The sequence below is a fragment of the Coloeus monedula genome (assembly GCF_965178545.1).
Source record: "Coloeus monedula genome assembly, chromosome: 16".
In the NCBI taxonomy this organism is placed as follows: Eukaryota; Metazoa; Chordata; class Aves; order Passeriformes; family Corvidae; genus Coloeus; species Coloeus monedula.
Window position 1 is genome coordinate 9100072 of NC_138796.1, and position 17405 is coordinate 9117476.

General features: G+C 49.2%; 1 protein-coding gene across 14 annotated transcripts in view; it reads left to right on the forward strand.

Moving 5' to 3' along the window:
* The window catches only part of USP31 (ubiquitin specific peptidase 31), a 32007-nt gene that overhangs the window by 9517 nt on the left and 5085 nt on the right, over window positions 1-17405 (forward strand). For 11 of the 14 annotated variants that reach the window (XM_082292256.1, XM_082292255.1, XM_082292258.1 and 8 more), the window contains exons 2-16: window positions 2527-2664; window positions 3145-3233; window positions 4112-4204; window positions 5329-5464; window positions 5969-6113; window positions 6877-7060; window positions 7578-7689; window positions 7928-8022; window positions 8558-8635; window positions 8826-8955; window positions 10222-10341; window positions 10498-10723; window positions 11098-11256; window positions 11967-12119; window positions 13101-15156. In XM_082292256.1, coding sequence (XP_082148382.1) covers window positions 2527-2664; window positions 3145-3233; window positions 4112-4204; window positions 5329-5464; window positions 5969-6113; window positions 6877-7060; window positions 7578-7689; window positions 7928-8022; window positions 8558-8635; window positions 8826-8955; window positions 10222-10341; window positions 10498-10723; window positions 11098-11256; window positions 11967-12119; window positions 13101-14641 — 3399 coding nt within the window. In that variant the 3' untranslated portion in view covers window positions 14642-15156. The remainder of the gene's footprint in view (window positions 1-2526; window positions 2665-3144; window positions 3234-4111; window positions 4205-5328; window positions 5465-5968; window positions 6114-6876; window positions 7061-7577; window positions 7690-7927; window positions 8023-8557; window positions 8636-8825; window positions 8956-10221; window positions 10342-10497; window positions 10724-11097; window positions 11257-11966; window positions 12120-13100; window positions 15157-17405) is intronic. The other 3 variants (XM_082292250.1, XM_082292253.1, XM_082292254.1) reach the window with 1 other exon arrangement.

Genomic DNA, 17405 nt, shown 5'->3' on the forward strand with positions numbered 1-17405 from the left:
CTTGGTGCTGAGCTGGGCACAGTGGGTTGGGAAGGATGGGTACAGCTGTTAAAACTCAAGTGTGTTACTATAGGAGCATGGGTAACAGTTCTGGAGAGATGTAGTGAGGTAGCCACCTAAGACTGGACTACAATCTCTGCTTCATGTGTTAATGATTGATTTTCAGTTTGAAACTTGACACAGTAATTTAAGGGCTAAATTTAATTTTCAGTGTAGGTTTTTTTGAACTAAGTTAATGTTTGCAAAGCAAGTCTTCACATGTATGTCTTACATTGTTCCCTGCATCATTGTCTGGGTGCATTCAGCTGAGCTTTCTTCTGAAGAAGGGCAAGAGGTATCAGGCTGGTACCTGAAGAGACTTTTTTGGATTCATTATTTTGATTATGTTTTATCATTTTATTTCTGCCCGTGGATCTTGCTTTGCTTAATGGAAACTAGGAGCAGAGAAGGCTGTTTGGTCTCCATTAATCTTCAAGTGCTTCAGATTTCTCTCCCCCATAAAAAGGTTTGCAGCAGCATCCCAAGCTGAGGTTACACTGTGCACCAAGCAGAGGTGCTGGGGTCACACCAGTGTGGCACAGAGAGTGTTGGCTGGGGACCACTCCCATGGTTCAGGCTGTGTGCACATACTTTATGTGGGAGGCTGCTGGTTCCTGCACAGCAAGGGCAGTAAATCTGCTGTCAGAAGGGCTGCACATATGTAATGAGAGCAGATTATTTCTGTTTTCCATCATTTTGCTGCCTTGAGACAGGTGGACAGATTATAGAGCATAGAGAGTATATGTTTATCAGTCCTTTCCTGCCTCTTTCATCACCAGCCCCCTCCCCGGTGACCCCATTTTCAGAGGGATAAAGCGAGCAACCCAACCTCATTTCTCAAATCTGTTGCAAAGTCTGATTAGGGGAGTGGAGGAGCTCTGGCATGAGGCGCATGTGCAGCCTGCTGGGCCTGGGCTCCGCAGCCTTCCCAGCCATTCCTGCCTGCAGGTACTGTCTGGCCTCTGCTCGTGCCACTGTCCCTCTTGGGGATCCTGCTCAATAGGTCTGAGTCCTGTGTGAACAGTTTTTCTCTCCACAGGTGTGCCAGGGGATGTAGGTGCCGCACTGTAGCGGGGCACATGCTGGGCAGGATTCCCTTCCTGGGAGCCTGAAGCACAGGAAGGCTGGGGAGATGCTGAGTGACTGATGTGAGCTTTGCTGTGAGCCTAGTTCTTAGAGAGAAGCTTGGTATTGACTTTGGGGACAGAATTACTGGAGTGGGTGTGTGGGAGCGGCTGTCCCATGTTTGGTAGGAGCAGGCTGGCTCTCCTGGCTGCAGCTGGTGCCTCCTTGGAGCAGCAGAATGTGCTGGCTTTTCCGTAGCAGTGGTGTTGTCTGCTTTCAGGAAGGAACCCTGGCTCAGCTGCTGAGGTCAGCCCACCCTGGCATGCTACTCCAGAGGCAATTCCAGCCGAATGCAGGTGCTGGTGCCTGGCTACCATTCTTCAGAACCTGTGCTGTGTTGCCCAGCGAGCAGTAAGGAGAACTGGCTGGCCATTTGGGATGGGTTTTGGAGGTAAAAGTGGAATCAGAGTGCTGGAGCAGAGAAAGTGTTTTCTGATGTTGGTGGGTAATGGCATTCCTTACTAAATCCTGTGTGGGCTTGTGGCGGCTTTTCAAGGAGGAGATGTCCTGAGGAAAGGGTGCGTGTGGCCTGATTGGAGGGGTCAGAGCAAACTTCTGCATTATGAAAGGTGTCTCCAAAGCTGCAGGGCAAGGATAAATCTGCAAAGACTAGATTTTGGCTGCTGATGAGCTTCAAGCTCTTCCTGTTCGTGTCTAGAAGAAAAACAGGTCTGAACTAATCCCTTGGTTGTGCTGGTGTCCTGAGACGGTGTTTCCAGAAATTCAAGAGTAAATTAGGTGGTTCTTCAGGCTCTCAGTGTGTATCCACAGCAGTGCCAGCTGTCCCTGTTGCAGCTGTGGCCAAGTCCCCCTGGTTCGTAATCCATCAGTCCAGCAGCCCCCATCCCATGCTGTGCTGCTCCAGCATTGGTTACTCTGGGACAGTGTGGTTCCTTGTGTGCAGGGAAAGCTGCATCTCCCTGGCTGATGATAGAAGATAGTGTTTGGGATGAGCCAGTTCTGCATAGTGGATTCTTGATACCCAGTGGAAAAAAATTCCATGGTGGCCTGTACTTGAGAGGGTGCTGATGGGAAGTAATTTTGCTCTACCTGCATGGTGATCACAGACTCTAAAGGCATCGGTGATTTAGGTGTCCTGATCCTGGCTGAGTCCTGGAATTGTAGACCTCGATTATCATTGAGCACCTGCATCAATGTTTTGGGAAATGTGTGACCTCACCAAAGCTGCAATGAACTAGACAGAGTGTGTGGGCATTAGGAGACAAAATTCTTGTTTTGCTTCAGCTTGAACAGAAGATTTCATGCGGGCAGCAGTGTCAGATGCTGTGGGGCAGGGGTAGGTGTGATGGCACGGCTTTGGGTCTGTATCAGCTGTTGCTGCACTGCCTCTCCTCTCTGCAGAACATCGTGTCCAAGAACGCGATGCAGTACCGCGGGAACGCCCAGCACGATGCCCAGGAGTTCCTGCTTTGGCTCCTCGACAGAGTCCACGAGGATCTGAACAACGTGGTGAATTCCAGCGGCGTGCCTCCGCTCAAGGTAAGGGATTCTGCTAGGACACAATGTGGGAGTCTAACTTTGCACACAGGCTTTCCTTTTAAAGTAGTTCTCCCCATTGGCTTCTCAACTTCAGTAGTTCAGATGGAACAAAAACTTGGGTTAAAATACTGTTTGTTTCTGCCCTGGAAATGTAACCAGCTGTTCCACTAATCCCTGGCAAGTGCTCCCTGACACAGTTGTGTTTGAGTGGCCCTGCAATACCCAGGAGATGTTACCAGGGGGCTGCTGGGCCTTGTCAGGTGTGAGGCCCATGCCCTTCCCTGGGTTGCCATGCCCACCTTGCCTTCCCGCATGCCCACCCCTTGGAGCAGAGTGTGCTTGGTAGTTAAAAATGCTTGTGGCATTTTTCTGGTGGTTTTGGCTAAGGAGGGTGCAAATTCAACTGGCATTCTGGAGCCACCTGCTTGGTGCATCCCCCCACACCTCAGTGTGCCTCAAGGGTTTGTTCCTCTCTTTCAGCCGCCGCTGGAGGATGATGTGCTGCTTGAGGGCCCAGCCTTTCCCATCAGTAGCACTTTTGTGCAGGAACTCTTTCAAGCCCAGTACAGGTATTTTGTACATTTGTTGAATGTATGGGTGACCCCAGTATAACTCTAAATTGACGCTAGCTCCCAGTACAGTTGGGACTGGTGTCACTGTGTTAACAGCTGTTTCTGAATTCCTGCTGAAGGGAATCTGAACTAAGACCTTGCTCTAGAGGAAAGAGAGAATTTCACTGCTTCAAATTTGTTATATTCTGTGTAAATCTGCAGTATGTACCACTGCACCTGTTCTTGTGCATCCTGAAAGTGAGTCAGTGCTTCATGAGCAAAGGTTCAAGAAAGCCCAGTGCTATGGGGCTCACCCTGACTGTCAGAGGGAAGAGCCCTTGGCAGGATCTGGAGGTGCCTGGGAGTTAGGGATCCTCAGTGTGTGCAGAGTGCTTGTCATCTGGCACTTGGGAATTCCGAGCTGAAGTTATCACTGTCCCTTCAGGGCTTTCCCTTGTGTTTCCCTACATTCTGGGAAGAGAACTTTCTAATTTCAGAGCTATTGGAAGAGAACAGCTGAATCACCAGTGTTACTTGATGGCTTGTGCCTGTACTGCTGTAAGAATTATAATTGCAGGGCTTTCTCCCCAGTATTTGCCAGCTTTTCCTTTGCAAAGGAGAAACTTAAGCCTGGTCTAAGACACAAAGCCATTGTAAGGTGCAGGTTGATTCTGAATGAGAGAGAATTCTTGTCTGGAGTTTATCCTGAGTAAGAGCTGTGTGCACCCTAGTGCTGGCTGTCTCTGTCCCTGTCCTGTCACTTCACCTCTCTCCAAAGACAAAACCCTTCCAGGGCTTCCCGTTGGATCTGCTGTTGGTGAATGTGGGATGTGATGGTTGATACGTTCCCGATGAAGTGGGGTGTAACTCTGCCCTGTTATCCACGTTTGTCCCAGGTCCTCCCTGACGTGCCCTCATTGCCAGAAGCAGAGCAACACCTTCGACCCTTTTCTCTGCATCTCGCTGCCGATCCCTCTGCCCCACACTCGGTATGGAACTGTCCTGAATGTAATGTTGGCTCTTTCCCATGCATGTGGTGGTGTTTAATTTACTACAGCAGGAAGACAGATATCAGCAAAATTTCTGATAAGTCTTTTATAAAGATAGATAGGACCATATGGGGATTTTATGTTTTGCTTTGCAGGTAAAATGGAAAATTGAGCCTTTTACTTTTTTCAGAAAGGCCTATCCTTCCTATAGAATTAATTTTGGGGGAAAAAGTCTTTGATTCACATAACCAAAATATTTTTCTTTTCACTTAATTTATAGCATTTTACAATTAAAAAAGGGAAAAGGATGAAATGCACTTTTTTTTTTTAGAACAGCCTCACTGGTCACTTCAACTTCAAAAAGTAAAGTTAAAATCTTTCCTGCAAAATGTTTTGCTTTTTTGAAAGACAGCTGATGCAAATGAAGCAAAATGCTTCAGGGGAGGAAAAAAATCCAGATAAAGTATTCAAAGTGAAGATAGAGATGCACAGCAAAACTACTTGTGGTATAAACAAACTCCTTCACCTGGTGTTTGGATCCAGAAGACTTGTGTAGGTTCCAGAAGCAATGGAACAGAGTGATGATAGGGCAGATTAAACATTGCTCTGTCACACTTGCTTTGGAAATCCCTGCTTCACCACCGGATGGAGGCTGAGTGGGCTCTCCAGGGAAGGTGTCCCTGCCCTGTTCTCTCCCCAGGCAATGCGGCTGGCTGCTGTTGGAAGCAGGACTGAGGACTGAGAGGCAGCCTGTTCCCAGTAGCAGCTCTCCAAGTACTTCAAGGTGCTCTCTTACACTGTCCCAAACTTTCTTACAGGATCCTTATTGGAAAACTGATTGCCTTCTCATACACCATTTGGTTTTAACTCTGTGGGCCTTTTCTGAGATGTTTTACTTGTGGGAGCAAGTAACACCAGGCCATGTAGTAAGAAAGGAGTCTGTAAATCAAACACGCTTGTCTGGCTGCAGCTGAGCGCAGCTCCAGTGTCAGGTGGATCCAGACAGTCAGGAGGGCCCTGTACCTGGTGGGCAGCCTGGATGTGCCCAGGTTGGGCTGAGGCTGCTCCAGGCAGTGCCCAGAGGTGCTCAGCCCAGCCTAGCAGTGCTCCCATGCTCTCCACAGGCCACTCTACGTCACCGTGGTGTACCAGGGCAAATGCTCACACTGCATGCGCATTGGGGTGGCCGTGCCCATCTCTGGAACAGTGGCCAGGCTGCGGGAGGCTGTCTCCTCGGAAACCAAGATACCCACGGAGCAGGTAATGGGCTGGGCTGCTCACCTGTTTGCCCTCCCTGGAGTGGGAGGGAGAGGGGAGGCTTTTGTCCCTTGTTGGATACGTAGGAATCGAATTCAGTATCCATGGTTGAACAGGGAAGCAAGGCAGTGGTGGAAATCTGGATCATGCTTTTCCCTGTGCATTGGCTGTTTGAATCCTAGTGATGTTGGAATAGCCCTCAGTGGAGTGTGTGGACCTGCCTGACCCTATGGTGACCTGCGCATGCTGGCAGTGAGGGAACCACTGGGCTCTGTAGGAAGAGCTTCTGGAAAGCTGTTGAATTCCACCAAAACCTCTCCATATGTTGCTTTTACCCCAGCTTCTCGTTCATGGCTGTTTTTTCCCTGTTCCTTGCTCCTGGCTGATGCCAGGATGTTTTGAGGAGTGCCATCCCTTAGCAGGAAAATCCCAGCTGAAGGACGGGGCACTGAGCTGAGCCAGGCGTGGGTGGTTTGATGGGTTCTGGTTTGCTTCTGCTGCCTGCAGATCGTGCTGACAGAGATGTACTACGATGGGTTCCATCGCTCCTTCTGCGACACCGACGACTTGGACACCATCCATGAGAGTGACTGCATTTTTGCCTTTGAGACCCCAGAGATCTTCAGGCCTGAGGGCATCCTCAGTCAGAGAGGTGAGTCAATAACTCTGCTTAATGCCCACCTCAGGTGACTAGCAAGGGAGGTTTGTGTGGGAAAAGAATGAGTCCCACAAGCTGTTGATGTTCTCGTGTATTGATTTCAGCTCTGACTTTGTCCAGGCTCACTCCAGAAGATTTAATAGTGTTGTCAGCTGGGAGGTTATCAAGCAGTGTTGTACACTCCTTTCTGCCTCTTCTCGGGGCTGATGCTGCAGGCCAGGCTAGCTTAATGTGAAATCTCTTGTCAGGCTTAATTTAAAGACCTGCTAGGGACCAGATGAAGCCACTGAAATTGTGTTATTTAAAATCAGATTGCTAGTGATGAATAAACAGTCTCAGGAATGAACAAACACTTTCTCTTTCCAAGCTCAAACCACTTGGCCTCTGCATGTCCCCTCACTGAAAGGGAGCTGTGATGTCCTGGGCAAATGAAGTGTGATCAAAGGCAAATTTTATTATTGAAAGTAACAAGTTGGGTTCCTGGCACTTTAGTTTTTCTTGTGGGCAGTAAAAGCTGAGAGTGCTTGTACAACCCACTGTGAAAAATCAGAGGAGGAGCACTTGCATATTATGTCCTCTAAAGAAACAGTCACTGCAAAAGGTAATTGCTCTTTGAAGCCTTCGTACAAGTGATGAAAATGCTCCTGATTCCATACTGACCCACTCCTCTGCAGCCCAAGGAGGGTTTCTTGAGGGAGCATCAGGGCACTAAAGGCAAATGACATAATAAAATCTTTCCTTTCTCCTAATTTTTCAGGAATACATGTGAACAATAACCTGAATAACTTGAAATGTGGCACTGAGCACTCCCGAACAATAGCTTACTCTCAAGGAACAGTGAAGTCTGGAAAACTGGAACAGTCCTGTCCTAAACTAGCAGCAAATGACAAGATTGTCTTGCTGGTGTGTAACAGAGCATGCACTGGACAGCAGAGCAAAAGGTGACTGGCAGCAGTATGGTTGGAGTTACTCTTCTGGCTGCTTCCTAAACTGACCTGGATTTTACTCTCCTGTAGTATAGGCTCCAGGTGAAGGAACAGCAGCTTGCATCTCTAGCTCACATCAGGTGCTAAAGAACATGTTGATCAAAAAGCATTAATGGGTGCAGCAAAATATTCCTAATTTTGGTGAACTTCAAGTATTGCATTACTGTAAAGGAGCTAATGCAGCCAAGTTGGGAGGATACACCACCTCTGTAGAGCTGTCTGGTTTGAGAGCAGCACATTTGACCAGATCCTGTTATGGGTGGGAATTTTAAATTAGAGTGAAAATGGGAGGAGGGGGAGAAGTGAGAAACAACCATGGCAAAAGCATTTGTATCAGCTGGAGCCTGAGAACTGCCTCAGCCTCTGAAGCTTCACAAAACTTCACGTGAAGTTCTCCCAGGTAGTTTGGGGTTCCGATTGCTGAACGGGATAATCTTTTAATTGTTCCCTCAAATGCTTCTCCTTCCCATAGGTTTGGCTTGCCCTTTGTGTTGCACTTGGAAAAAACAATTGCTTGGGATATTCTGCAGAAGGAAATTCTGGAGAAGATGCAGTATTTCCTGCGGCCTGCAGCCTGCTTGCAGGTGAGACAAATGTCCTCTGTGGTCACCACAGAGGAGCTACTGGATGCGCAGGCTCCATTGCTGTACCTCGGCCCTCTGTCAGCTCATTGGTGCAGGCATATTTGAGACCTTGTACATTTGCTTTCTCATGTCAAACATGTTCTAGGGTAAAGTCTTTGTCAGCCAGCGCTGAGAGCAATTTGCATGTGGGCAGGTTGGGTTGGAGCCCCTGAGGTGGTCTCTGCTTTCCCTATTGCAGGTTTGCCCGTTCAGCTTGCGAGTGGTCAGTGTTGTGGGCATAACATACTTGCTACCTCAGGAGGAGCGACCCCTCTGCCACCCAACAGTGGAAAGGTGAGCTGGCCCTTGGGTGCTGAGACCTCCCCAGGAGTGGAGAGAGGTGTGTTAGCTGGGAACTCCGTGTTAACCATGCAGTCCAGAACAGTCCTGGTGTGGATGTGTGGAATGGATTGCAGAGGCCTGAGGAGCAGGGAAATGATGGAGCATCCTCAGGAAGCTGTGTGAGAATACCTCAGTTGTGTGTCATGCCGTCTGGAGTCTGTCCTCCCTGGAAATGGAGAACAGAATGAAAATATTACTCCCACTATTTTTCATTTTTTTCTTGCGCCTGTTATTCTTCAGCCATGTTGGTAGATGCCTGTTCTGTAGCAGGTGTATGTTGCCTTGCAGAACTTGCATACTTGGATGAAGGCATTAGCCAGCTTTGCCAAGTTTTTTGCTGTATGAATTCCATTTACTCCATTGCAAACTTGAGCTGTGGGAGTGGAGGAAGGATGAAGGGCTTGTGGAGAGAAATTATGTGCATGTAGAAGATAATGTAGACTTTGGATTGAAAGATGATCTGACTTCTGTCTGCTCCTCTCTGCAGGGCATTGAAGTCATGCGGACAGGGGGGAACTGCTCATGTGAAATTAGTGGTAGAATGGGACAAAGAAACTAAAGATTAGTAAGTATGAAGTAAAAAACCTCAAAGTGTGTTCACCTCACAATTGCTGCTTGCAGCTTGCTTGTGTGAACTGTGCATCCTTCAGCAAACGTGAGACCACTCAAATTCCACCTGTGCCCAGCCCCTGTCTGCAGGGACAGCCTGGGGAGCAAGGGGATGTGCTGGTAAATGTGGTGTCTCCCTGATGCAGCTTGTTTGTGAATACAGAAGAGGAGTATATTCCAGACTCTGAAAGCGTCCGCCAGCAGAGAGAGCTTCATCATCAACCTCAGATCTGCACTTTATCTCAGTGTTTCCAACTGTACACCAAAGAGGAACAGGTAGATACAGACTGTGTACTCTGGCTTGTTCACATGCTGCAGGAACTCCCTCACTCCAGAGCAGGTCATTTTTGCAAACATTGATTCCTTGTGACAAGAGAATAGATTTGTAACACAAGACTGTGCTGCTGACGGAGCTCCTCTGTAGTGAGAAGCTTGTGGGAGGTCCTGCTGCTGGGTTCTTTGCTGCCCAGATGTTGATACAAGAACTTGGTCCTCTCTTTGGCAATTTCCTCCCTGTGAAATATTATAAATATTATAAAGGATTAGAACAATGTGGCTTCATGGGAATGTCCTGGAGCAATTGTGTGTTCCCAAGCTTGAGCAGGGCTGGGGTGGGCTCTGGCAGCCCCCTCTGAGTGGGGCCCTCCCCAAACAGTAGCCCAGTGACCACTGAGCTCAGTTCTGCAGGAATATGGCTGCTCCCCTGCTCTGGCTCTGCTTGTGGTGTATGAGGCTGAAGAGGGTGACTGATGGTGTGCCACAGGCAGGCTAGAGAGGGCTCTGACCTTGCCCCTGCCTGGCACATGGAAGCCATCTGAATTCCTTTGGCAGTCTCTAATCTGCTGTACAAAGGGCTGGTCTGGAGGTAGCCTTTGCACCCAGGACTGAGCTGTAATAATTTCGGAGCCTCTCTTGGTTGCTTCTTTCAGAGGTGAGGGAAGAATTGTTTGACAGCTTAAATCTCTGCGGCTGCTGAGTTATCTTAGCACTGGGCTGTGGAGGGAGGCTTGGGGGACAGGGAGAGCCTTCAGTGTGTAACTCTGTGCTGTTGGGACTACAGAGGAAGACGATTCCCAGAGGGCAGTGAGGTGTCAGAGGTGACATCCAAAGTACACCTTTCTTCTTTCTGTTCTGATGTTTTTCTGCTTTTTTTTTCCTGCTTTTTTTTTTTTCTACTGCTGGTTTTCTTGTGAGAATACTTTTCAGGCTGCCAAGCCTGCCTGCTTTTTGCCTTGGTTTTTCCTTCTCCCCTTCCAAGGCATTGGCATTTATAAGGTGCAAAAAAGCCCTCTGCACAGCACTGGCTGGATTCTGCCTTGCAGTAGGAAGTGCCTCCTGAATGAGGCACCAATGTCTCTGCTTGTCACTTTGAAAAGCATTATTGGGAACGCTGCATTTCCAGCGAGCTTGATAAATGCTGGAGGGAGATGAGGCAGAGAGATCATTGTCTGCACTGGGCTTGGGGCAGCAGAGGATCAGTGGTGTGGTGCAAGCTGCCTTGGAATTTGAAAACCAATACCCACTCCTGCCCATTCCTTGTAGCTTGCCCCAGATGATGCATGGCGATGCCCACACTGTAAGCAGCTGCAGCAGGGTAGCATCACACTGAGCCTCTGGACCTTACCTGATGTTCTCATCATACATCTGAAAAGGTTTAGACAGGTAAGGATGCCTGTAGTGTTCCTGGAGGACTGCTGAGTGATGTGAGTAGACCCCCCTCATTAGAAGCAGCCATTCTGCCCTATGTGTTTCTCAGCTGGGATTTTCCAGGCATCGTGGCCTTGGGCCTCTGCAGCTTGTGCTATTCTCTGTACACAGGAAGGAGACCGAAGGATGAAACTTCAGAACATGGTTAAATTTCCCTTGAGTGGCTTGGACATGACTCCTCACGTTGTGAAACGCAGCCAGAGCAGCTGGAGCCTGCCATCGCACTGGTCACCTTGGAGGAAACCTTATGGCCTCGGCAGAGATCCTGAGGACTATATCTATGACCTGTATGCTGTCTGCAACCACCATGGCACCATGCAAGGGGGACACTACACAGGCAAGTGTCCTGCTATGCTATCTATGGTGGAGCCATTCACAGAGAAACTGGTTATATTTCTATGGAGTCAGACTGATGGAAGCAGAGCGCCATAAGTTACGGAAGGTGAAGTGAATGGAGTCACCCCAAATGATGTTCTGTTCTGAGCGGTAATGTTGGACAAAGAAAAGTCCTGAAATGTAAGCTGTTTATTATGTTCTGTCAGCCTCAAGCTTCCATCTTGCCAGTCAGACTGGAAGATGATGCAAGAATAAATCTGTTCCTCGTATTCTCCTCTGAGTCCATTATAGCAGATAAGGTTATGTTAAATATCATAGAGCAAACCTGAGAGTAGTAGGAGTGAGGGAGTCTTACAGTAATGTATTATTTCGTAGCATATTGCAAGAATTCTGTTGATGGCCAGTGGTACTGCTTCGATGACAGTGAAGTTCAGCAACTTTCTGAAAGCGAAGTCTGCAAACAGACAGCTTACATCTTGTTCTACCAGCGACGCACAGCGATCCCCTCATGGTCTGCCAACAGCTCAGTGGCAGGTAAGCCCTGCTGGCACTGTCTAGGGGTGGCTATAAGTTGTCTTTCATGGATAGTTTGTCCTTCTGAAGAATTTTCTACCCAGCTCTGCTTAAGCCCCCACTCTGTGTCCCAGAACTCGGCAAGGCTTGTCCGAGTCTGTGGGTGTGTGTCAGGGGCCATGGGAACCTTCCACCTCTTCTGCTAAGGCAGTTTTGGCAGGGAGGCTATGGAGATGGGGGTAGCCCCTATGCCCCTACAGGTGATTGCTCAGAGCTGCCGTTGTCAAAACCAGGACATCAAATCGTGGCTCGCTCCTTCCCTGTGGCAGCACTCTGAGTCCCAAGGAGGCACTGGTAGCGCACGTGTTGGTGGAATCCAGGATGAGCTGTGGGCAGGTGCAAGGCTTGGTGACCTGCCTTCGGGGAAAAAAGAGATTTTCGTGGTGCTAGGGTGGCAGCTGAAACGCCGCCACTGCCTGCATGCTGGTATTCACAGCACACTGGGACAAGTGCAGTTCTGTCTTCCTATTCTGACCATAACTGCTCCCTGAGAGGAAAGCCCCATTCCCTTGGCAGTGTCTGGATGCTGGGGCCATGAGGGCCGGCTCCAGGTGTTTGCCAAAGCCAGAGCAGTGCAGTGTGTGCCCAATGTACCTGACTCCCTGGCCTGCCAGGGTTCTGTGTGTGTGCAGCTGTGCGCTGCTGACCTGTCCCGTGCCCGGTCCTTGCAGGCTCCACGAGCTCGTCGCTGTGCGAGCACTGGGTCAGCCGGCTCCCGGGCAGCAAGCAGCCCAGCATCGCCTCCGCCGCCTCCTCGCGCCGCACCTCCCTCGCCTCGCTCTCTGAGTCGGTGGAGCTGACTGGGGAACGGAGTGAAGATGATGGTGTGTATCATTATTGGGGGGAAAACGGGGCCACTTGTCTTCGTGTTGCAAGATCCTTACTAAAATAGCTGCAAAATCTGTGGTTGCACGGGACAGTTATTCCAGCAACTGAGACAGGCAGACGCTGTCTCGGTAAGAGCACAGGTGGGCTTTTGTCTCATATGAAAAGTTGAGGAGGACAGGGCAGGAATCTTAAGGAGCCTTTCAAAGAAAGCGAGTGCCATCAGCAAAACCTCTCAGTCAGGAACTTCTGTACTTGTGTTCTCTCTGGGTCTCGCTGCATCACCTTTGCAGAGTGGTTGACACAGTGCTGACAGATTTAGCATAGGCACTAATTGCCTGTTGCTGTGCTGCTGGATGGTCCCAGGGAGTGGGGGGAGATGCAAATTCACTCATGCACACTCCACACACTGCCTTGTAACTTCTGACAGTGTGGAGCTTCATGGGTCAGTCAGAGCATTTGGAAGCTGGTGGGGAGATGTCCCTGCAGCAGTGCTGTGACATCTGTCAGGTCTGGCCGTGGAAGTTGCACTTCTAAAATACTTATATTTTGTGTTTCTAAATACAATTACATCACTTGATCTAGAGGTGGGAATCCTACTTTGCCTTTCACAAATTGCTCTGGGAAATATTCTTTAATACAGAATCATAATCCTAGCTGGTGATCTCCTTGCCAGTTTCAAGGACTTTAGAGGTACAAACCCTGTGTTTTATCTCCTGCTGCTCAGGCATGAGAGAAGAATCTGGGTTATCAGTTTTAGAGGCTTCAGAGAGTTACTCCTGGGTGACCACTAGAAAATAACAGTTGTTGGATTCCTCATTCAGCTTTTGAGCAAGAAACTGTGCCTGCAGCCTGCATGGAGAGACACATAGTGTGGTGTGGGGAGGCTGCTTGGCCCTTGTGGGGAAATGCAGATGGGTGAGGTAAACCATCTGCAGCCTTGGCTTTCCCACTGAGTCTGTCACTTGCTTTCTCTGCAGGAGGATTTTCAACTCGACCATTTGTAAGGAGTGTCCAACGTCAGAGCTTGTCATCCAGATCCTCTGTCACCAGCCCACTGGCAGTGAGTGAAAATGGTGTCAGGCCATCGTGGTCACTCTCCGCAAAACTGCAGTTCCGCTCCAACTCCCCGTCACGCTTCTCTGGAGATTCCCCAGTACATACCTCTGCTTCCACCCTGGAGAAGATCGGGGAAGCTGCTGATGATAAAGTCTCCACCTCATGCTTTGGCAGCCTGAGGAATCTCTCTAGCAGCTACTTGGAGCCCTGTGACAGCAGTCGGCGAGAGCACAGGACGGCTCGCAGAGCCCCTTTGGCTGTCATGGAAGGGGCGTTCAGGGAAGAGTCCGTTGTAAGGACATCTAGCTCAGACCTTTCAGATGGGTATGGTAAAAGCTCCGTGCAGCCGGATAGGAATCACCCTGCTCTGGACCCTTTTGATAACAACAATCAAATCGCCTTTGTTGACCAGAGTGATTCTGTGGACAGCTCCCCAGTGAAGGAGGTGAAAGCCCCAAGTGGGACAGGGTTGGCTGCAGAGAAGGCACATGACACCCCTAAGAAGGGTCACAGCTCCAAAGGAGCTTCTGAGCCAGACAAAAGTTTGAGGAAGGGAAGGACAGTCTTAGCTACCCAAGAGACCAAAGTCTCTCACTCTTCCCCTCCACTGAAGAGTTCTCAGAAAGCTTCCCGGTCTAGAAGTAAGACTGACTCTTCTAGGGTCAGTGGGCGACACGGGTCTCCTGCTCCCACTCAGGCTAGGAAGGATCACAGCACGAAGCCGTTGGAGGCATCTGTCCCATCAGCTCAACAGAAGCAGAAGTCAGGTTCTTCTCCATCCTCCACAGCTGCCAAGAAAACCCCATCAGGCTCATTGACTAAGGGCTCTTCGTCTGGGAAGAGCCGGACTTCCGACCGCAGCCTCAGCAGGGAGGGCTCCAAGATCAGCCTGGGGTCGGATAAAACGAGCATTACCAGCAGCTCAAGAACGAGCTCCCCACGGATCAGCCACTCCAGGAGTGACAGCAGGGCAGTGGACAGCAAGCACGTGCGCAGCTCCTCCATGGCCAACCTGCGGTCTCCAAATGTTGGCGTGCGTTCTGGGTTGAAGAGGGACAGCAAGTCGGAAGAGAAGGGTTTGTCTTTCTTTAAATCAGCCTTAAGGCAGAAGGAGACACGGAGGTCAGCAGACCTGGGGAAGACGACAATGCTTTCAAAAAAGACAGGGAGTGTCAGTTCCAAGTCAGGCAGTAAAAATGTGCTGGAGGACAAACCAGAGAAAGGTGGTGTTCCACCAGCCTCTCAAACCAATGCCAACATTACTACAAAAGAAAAACTTGTCTCAAAAGATGCCACATCTAACAAACATTCTCTGCTATCCAGTCGCAAGTCCAAGTCTTCCCAGCTAGATCCCGGAGTCCAGTCTCCTCCTTCCAGTGGCAAGCAGTCAGCTGACAAGCCACTGAAAAAATTACCTTCCAGCATGCAGGTGTCCGTACGGCCTTCTCTGGAACCTCAGTGAAATGCTGCAATCCAGGTGTCTTTTCTTCTGCTGAGAAGCTAATTTATTCTGAGCTCTTGTTTTTTGTTCATGTGCCTAATGTATGTTTTGAGGAGAAGTTAACTGCAAGTTGTTAAAGCGCCTTTGATTCTGCCATCAAACCAAATAGCCACAGGCAGCCAGCACTGGTGCAAGTAGCCTAGCTGGAGTCATTGTTGAACATGAATGCAGCTGTCCCATAGCACTTGTACAGGAGTCTCTGTTGAAAGTGCAACAACTTTCTCCAGATTGGAGGGTTGGAATCTGACCCCCAGTTGTACTGACACTGGTGTGCTTTGTAGAGCTGTGAACTGATATTCCTTTGGTCTTGTTCCGAGTGGGCTGTGTCCACACTGGTGTATGGCCTTGAGCTGTGGAGGATGCAAAGGAAACTGGAGAGACTGTCGCTTCTTTCTGCTCTCAACTCTCTCTCCCTGCTCCCCTCCATTTCCAAGCTTTCTAAAGGGCAATATTTCAACACTAATGTTGTTTCTCAGGTATATACTCAGCCAGTATAGGAGGGACTAGCATTAGTGACGGACAGAAAGTGTCTCTGCGCACGTCTGTGTAATAGATTTAATTTTTGCATTCCAACAGCAGGAGGTTTGAAATGTAACCTGCAGTTTTTGTTGCTATGTGTATGAAGAGTTTTGCTTTGTCCATACCTAAGGCAACCTCTACCCTGTCCTGTTTAACTACTTTCTTCTGAAATGCTCTGCTAAACAACAGAAGAAATCCCTGGGCAGCAGCTGGTGGCTGACTCGTCCTGTGAAAGCAGTGCCATAGGAGAGTTGTGTCCACGTATACCTGGATGGCCGTGATGCTGTCAGGATGCCCCTATTCAAACTCCTGGGAAGCATTTCCTAATGTGCTCAGACCCTTATCATAGTGGTATAACTAAGCCTCCATTATCTCTAGGGGTGATGTTTAGATCAAGTGTCATCCTGCCCTCTCTGAGCATGTTTTGGCAGGCCCCTTTGTGTGGGTTGGCAGGGCTGTATTCAAAACCCCCAGAGCAGTTTTCCTGTTCTCCAGAGTGCTGTATCCCTCTGGCATGCTCGTCCCCTTCCCATGGGTCTGGCTGCCACGTGTCCCTCAGTGGAAGGTTCCCCTTCTTGTTTGGATGACAGCCTCCATCAGGGTCAAAACACTACATCTACTGATGTCTTTGTTTACATGCGCTTCTTACAGGGGAGATTCCTCAAGTTCTGTAAGGTTCCTCTTAAGGTAGATTTCTTAAGTCCTTTTACATATATGTGGTGTAATTTTTTTTTAAATTCCACGAGTTTTTATTGATGTGCTGCTTATCCTTTATGTCCGCAGCCTGTCGTGTAGGTTGTGACAAGGTGGGCAATGTGCTGGACACGCTCTCTGCTGAGCGAGGTCTGTGCCTGTCCAGTCCAGTGGCAGAGCTTCTCTGGGCATAGCTTTGGGCCAGGCACATGTATGCTCTGTACCATCAGCATAACAAACTGGCTTGTGCCACCTCCCTTGCTGAGGTGCTGCTCACTGTGCAGGCAGTCTTGCCCCCAGGTCTGCTGGGCACCTTGCTGCTCTGTGATCTCTTTTCTGCTCACCACACCTGCAGCAAGCTTGGGAGGGAAGGGCTGGGGGTAACTGGCTCCTCAGAGTGTCTGTGGGGCTGAGCTGGGAGTGCCATCAAGTTGGGGTCAGTGTGTGAGGGGTGATGTTTCTGCAATGTAACCCTTGCAGCATCCCGGTTATGTCCTGCTGCATCCCCTTCACATGCCCCAGCAGTCCCCACAGCCTGCACATGTAATGCCCTGACTGTTCCAACCCGAACGTGACCATCCCCTCAGTGCAGTCCTTCACCCGGGCATTGTTTCAGTCTCATTTATTGCAGCAACAAGAAGCAAAGATTGCATTGCTTGCTTCTGAAATGTATGACTTGGATTATTCTTGGATTATTTTCTGTTACATCCAGCAGAGCAGATAAGACTTGCTTGACATTGCAGTACTTAAATTACTCCCTGAAATGTTGATGTTGAAGTATTTGTTTAAGGTTTTATCTGTATTAAGGTCTTACACTGTCTTGGCTCTTCTCTTGTAACAACTCTTCTAGCAAGAATGTAAATCCAGTGGCTCATGCTGGCTTGGCTTGGGATCTTTAATAGACAGAACTACTCTCTGTGCATTTTACCATGGACATTTGTGAAAGGTTATTTTTATCAAATGACATTTTCTTTTCATGCCATCACTCACTGAAGGAGTTTAAACTGGAAGCTGGTGTGTGGGTTTTGAGGTGGTTTTGCTCCTGTGCTGCATGCCTGAAGGGAATTTGAAGCCATGTCCAAATCTGTGTTTTAGCTGAACATCAGTTCAATGTTTTTATCTGGAGCAAGTGAATGGTCCTTGGAGTTCCCATCTGGGCAGAAGGGAGATGGAGGTCATGGTATTCCAGCAGCTGATAAAAGTAGTTGAACCTCTGCAATCCCATGAGATGCAATCTCACTCTTTCTGCACATTTTCTGTAATTCCTGATGCTAATTGCTGCCAGCTCCAGCACTATCTGCTCTCTTTATGCTGCCAGACTGGATTTCTCTGTCCCTCTGGAACAGCAGCTCTGGTACACAGGCTCCTTGCTCTGCAGGGGAGTGTGGTAGGCAGAAGGGGCTGCACTGACAGTACCCTCTTCTCTGAGCGGGTGGGATGCTGCTCCTCTCTGGTGGGTTTTCTGCTTGGGAGGGCTTTGCTTAGGATGTCCTCAGGCAAACCCCATGGTTTG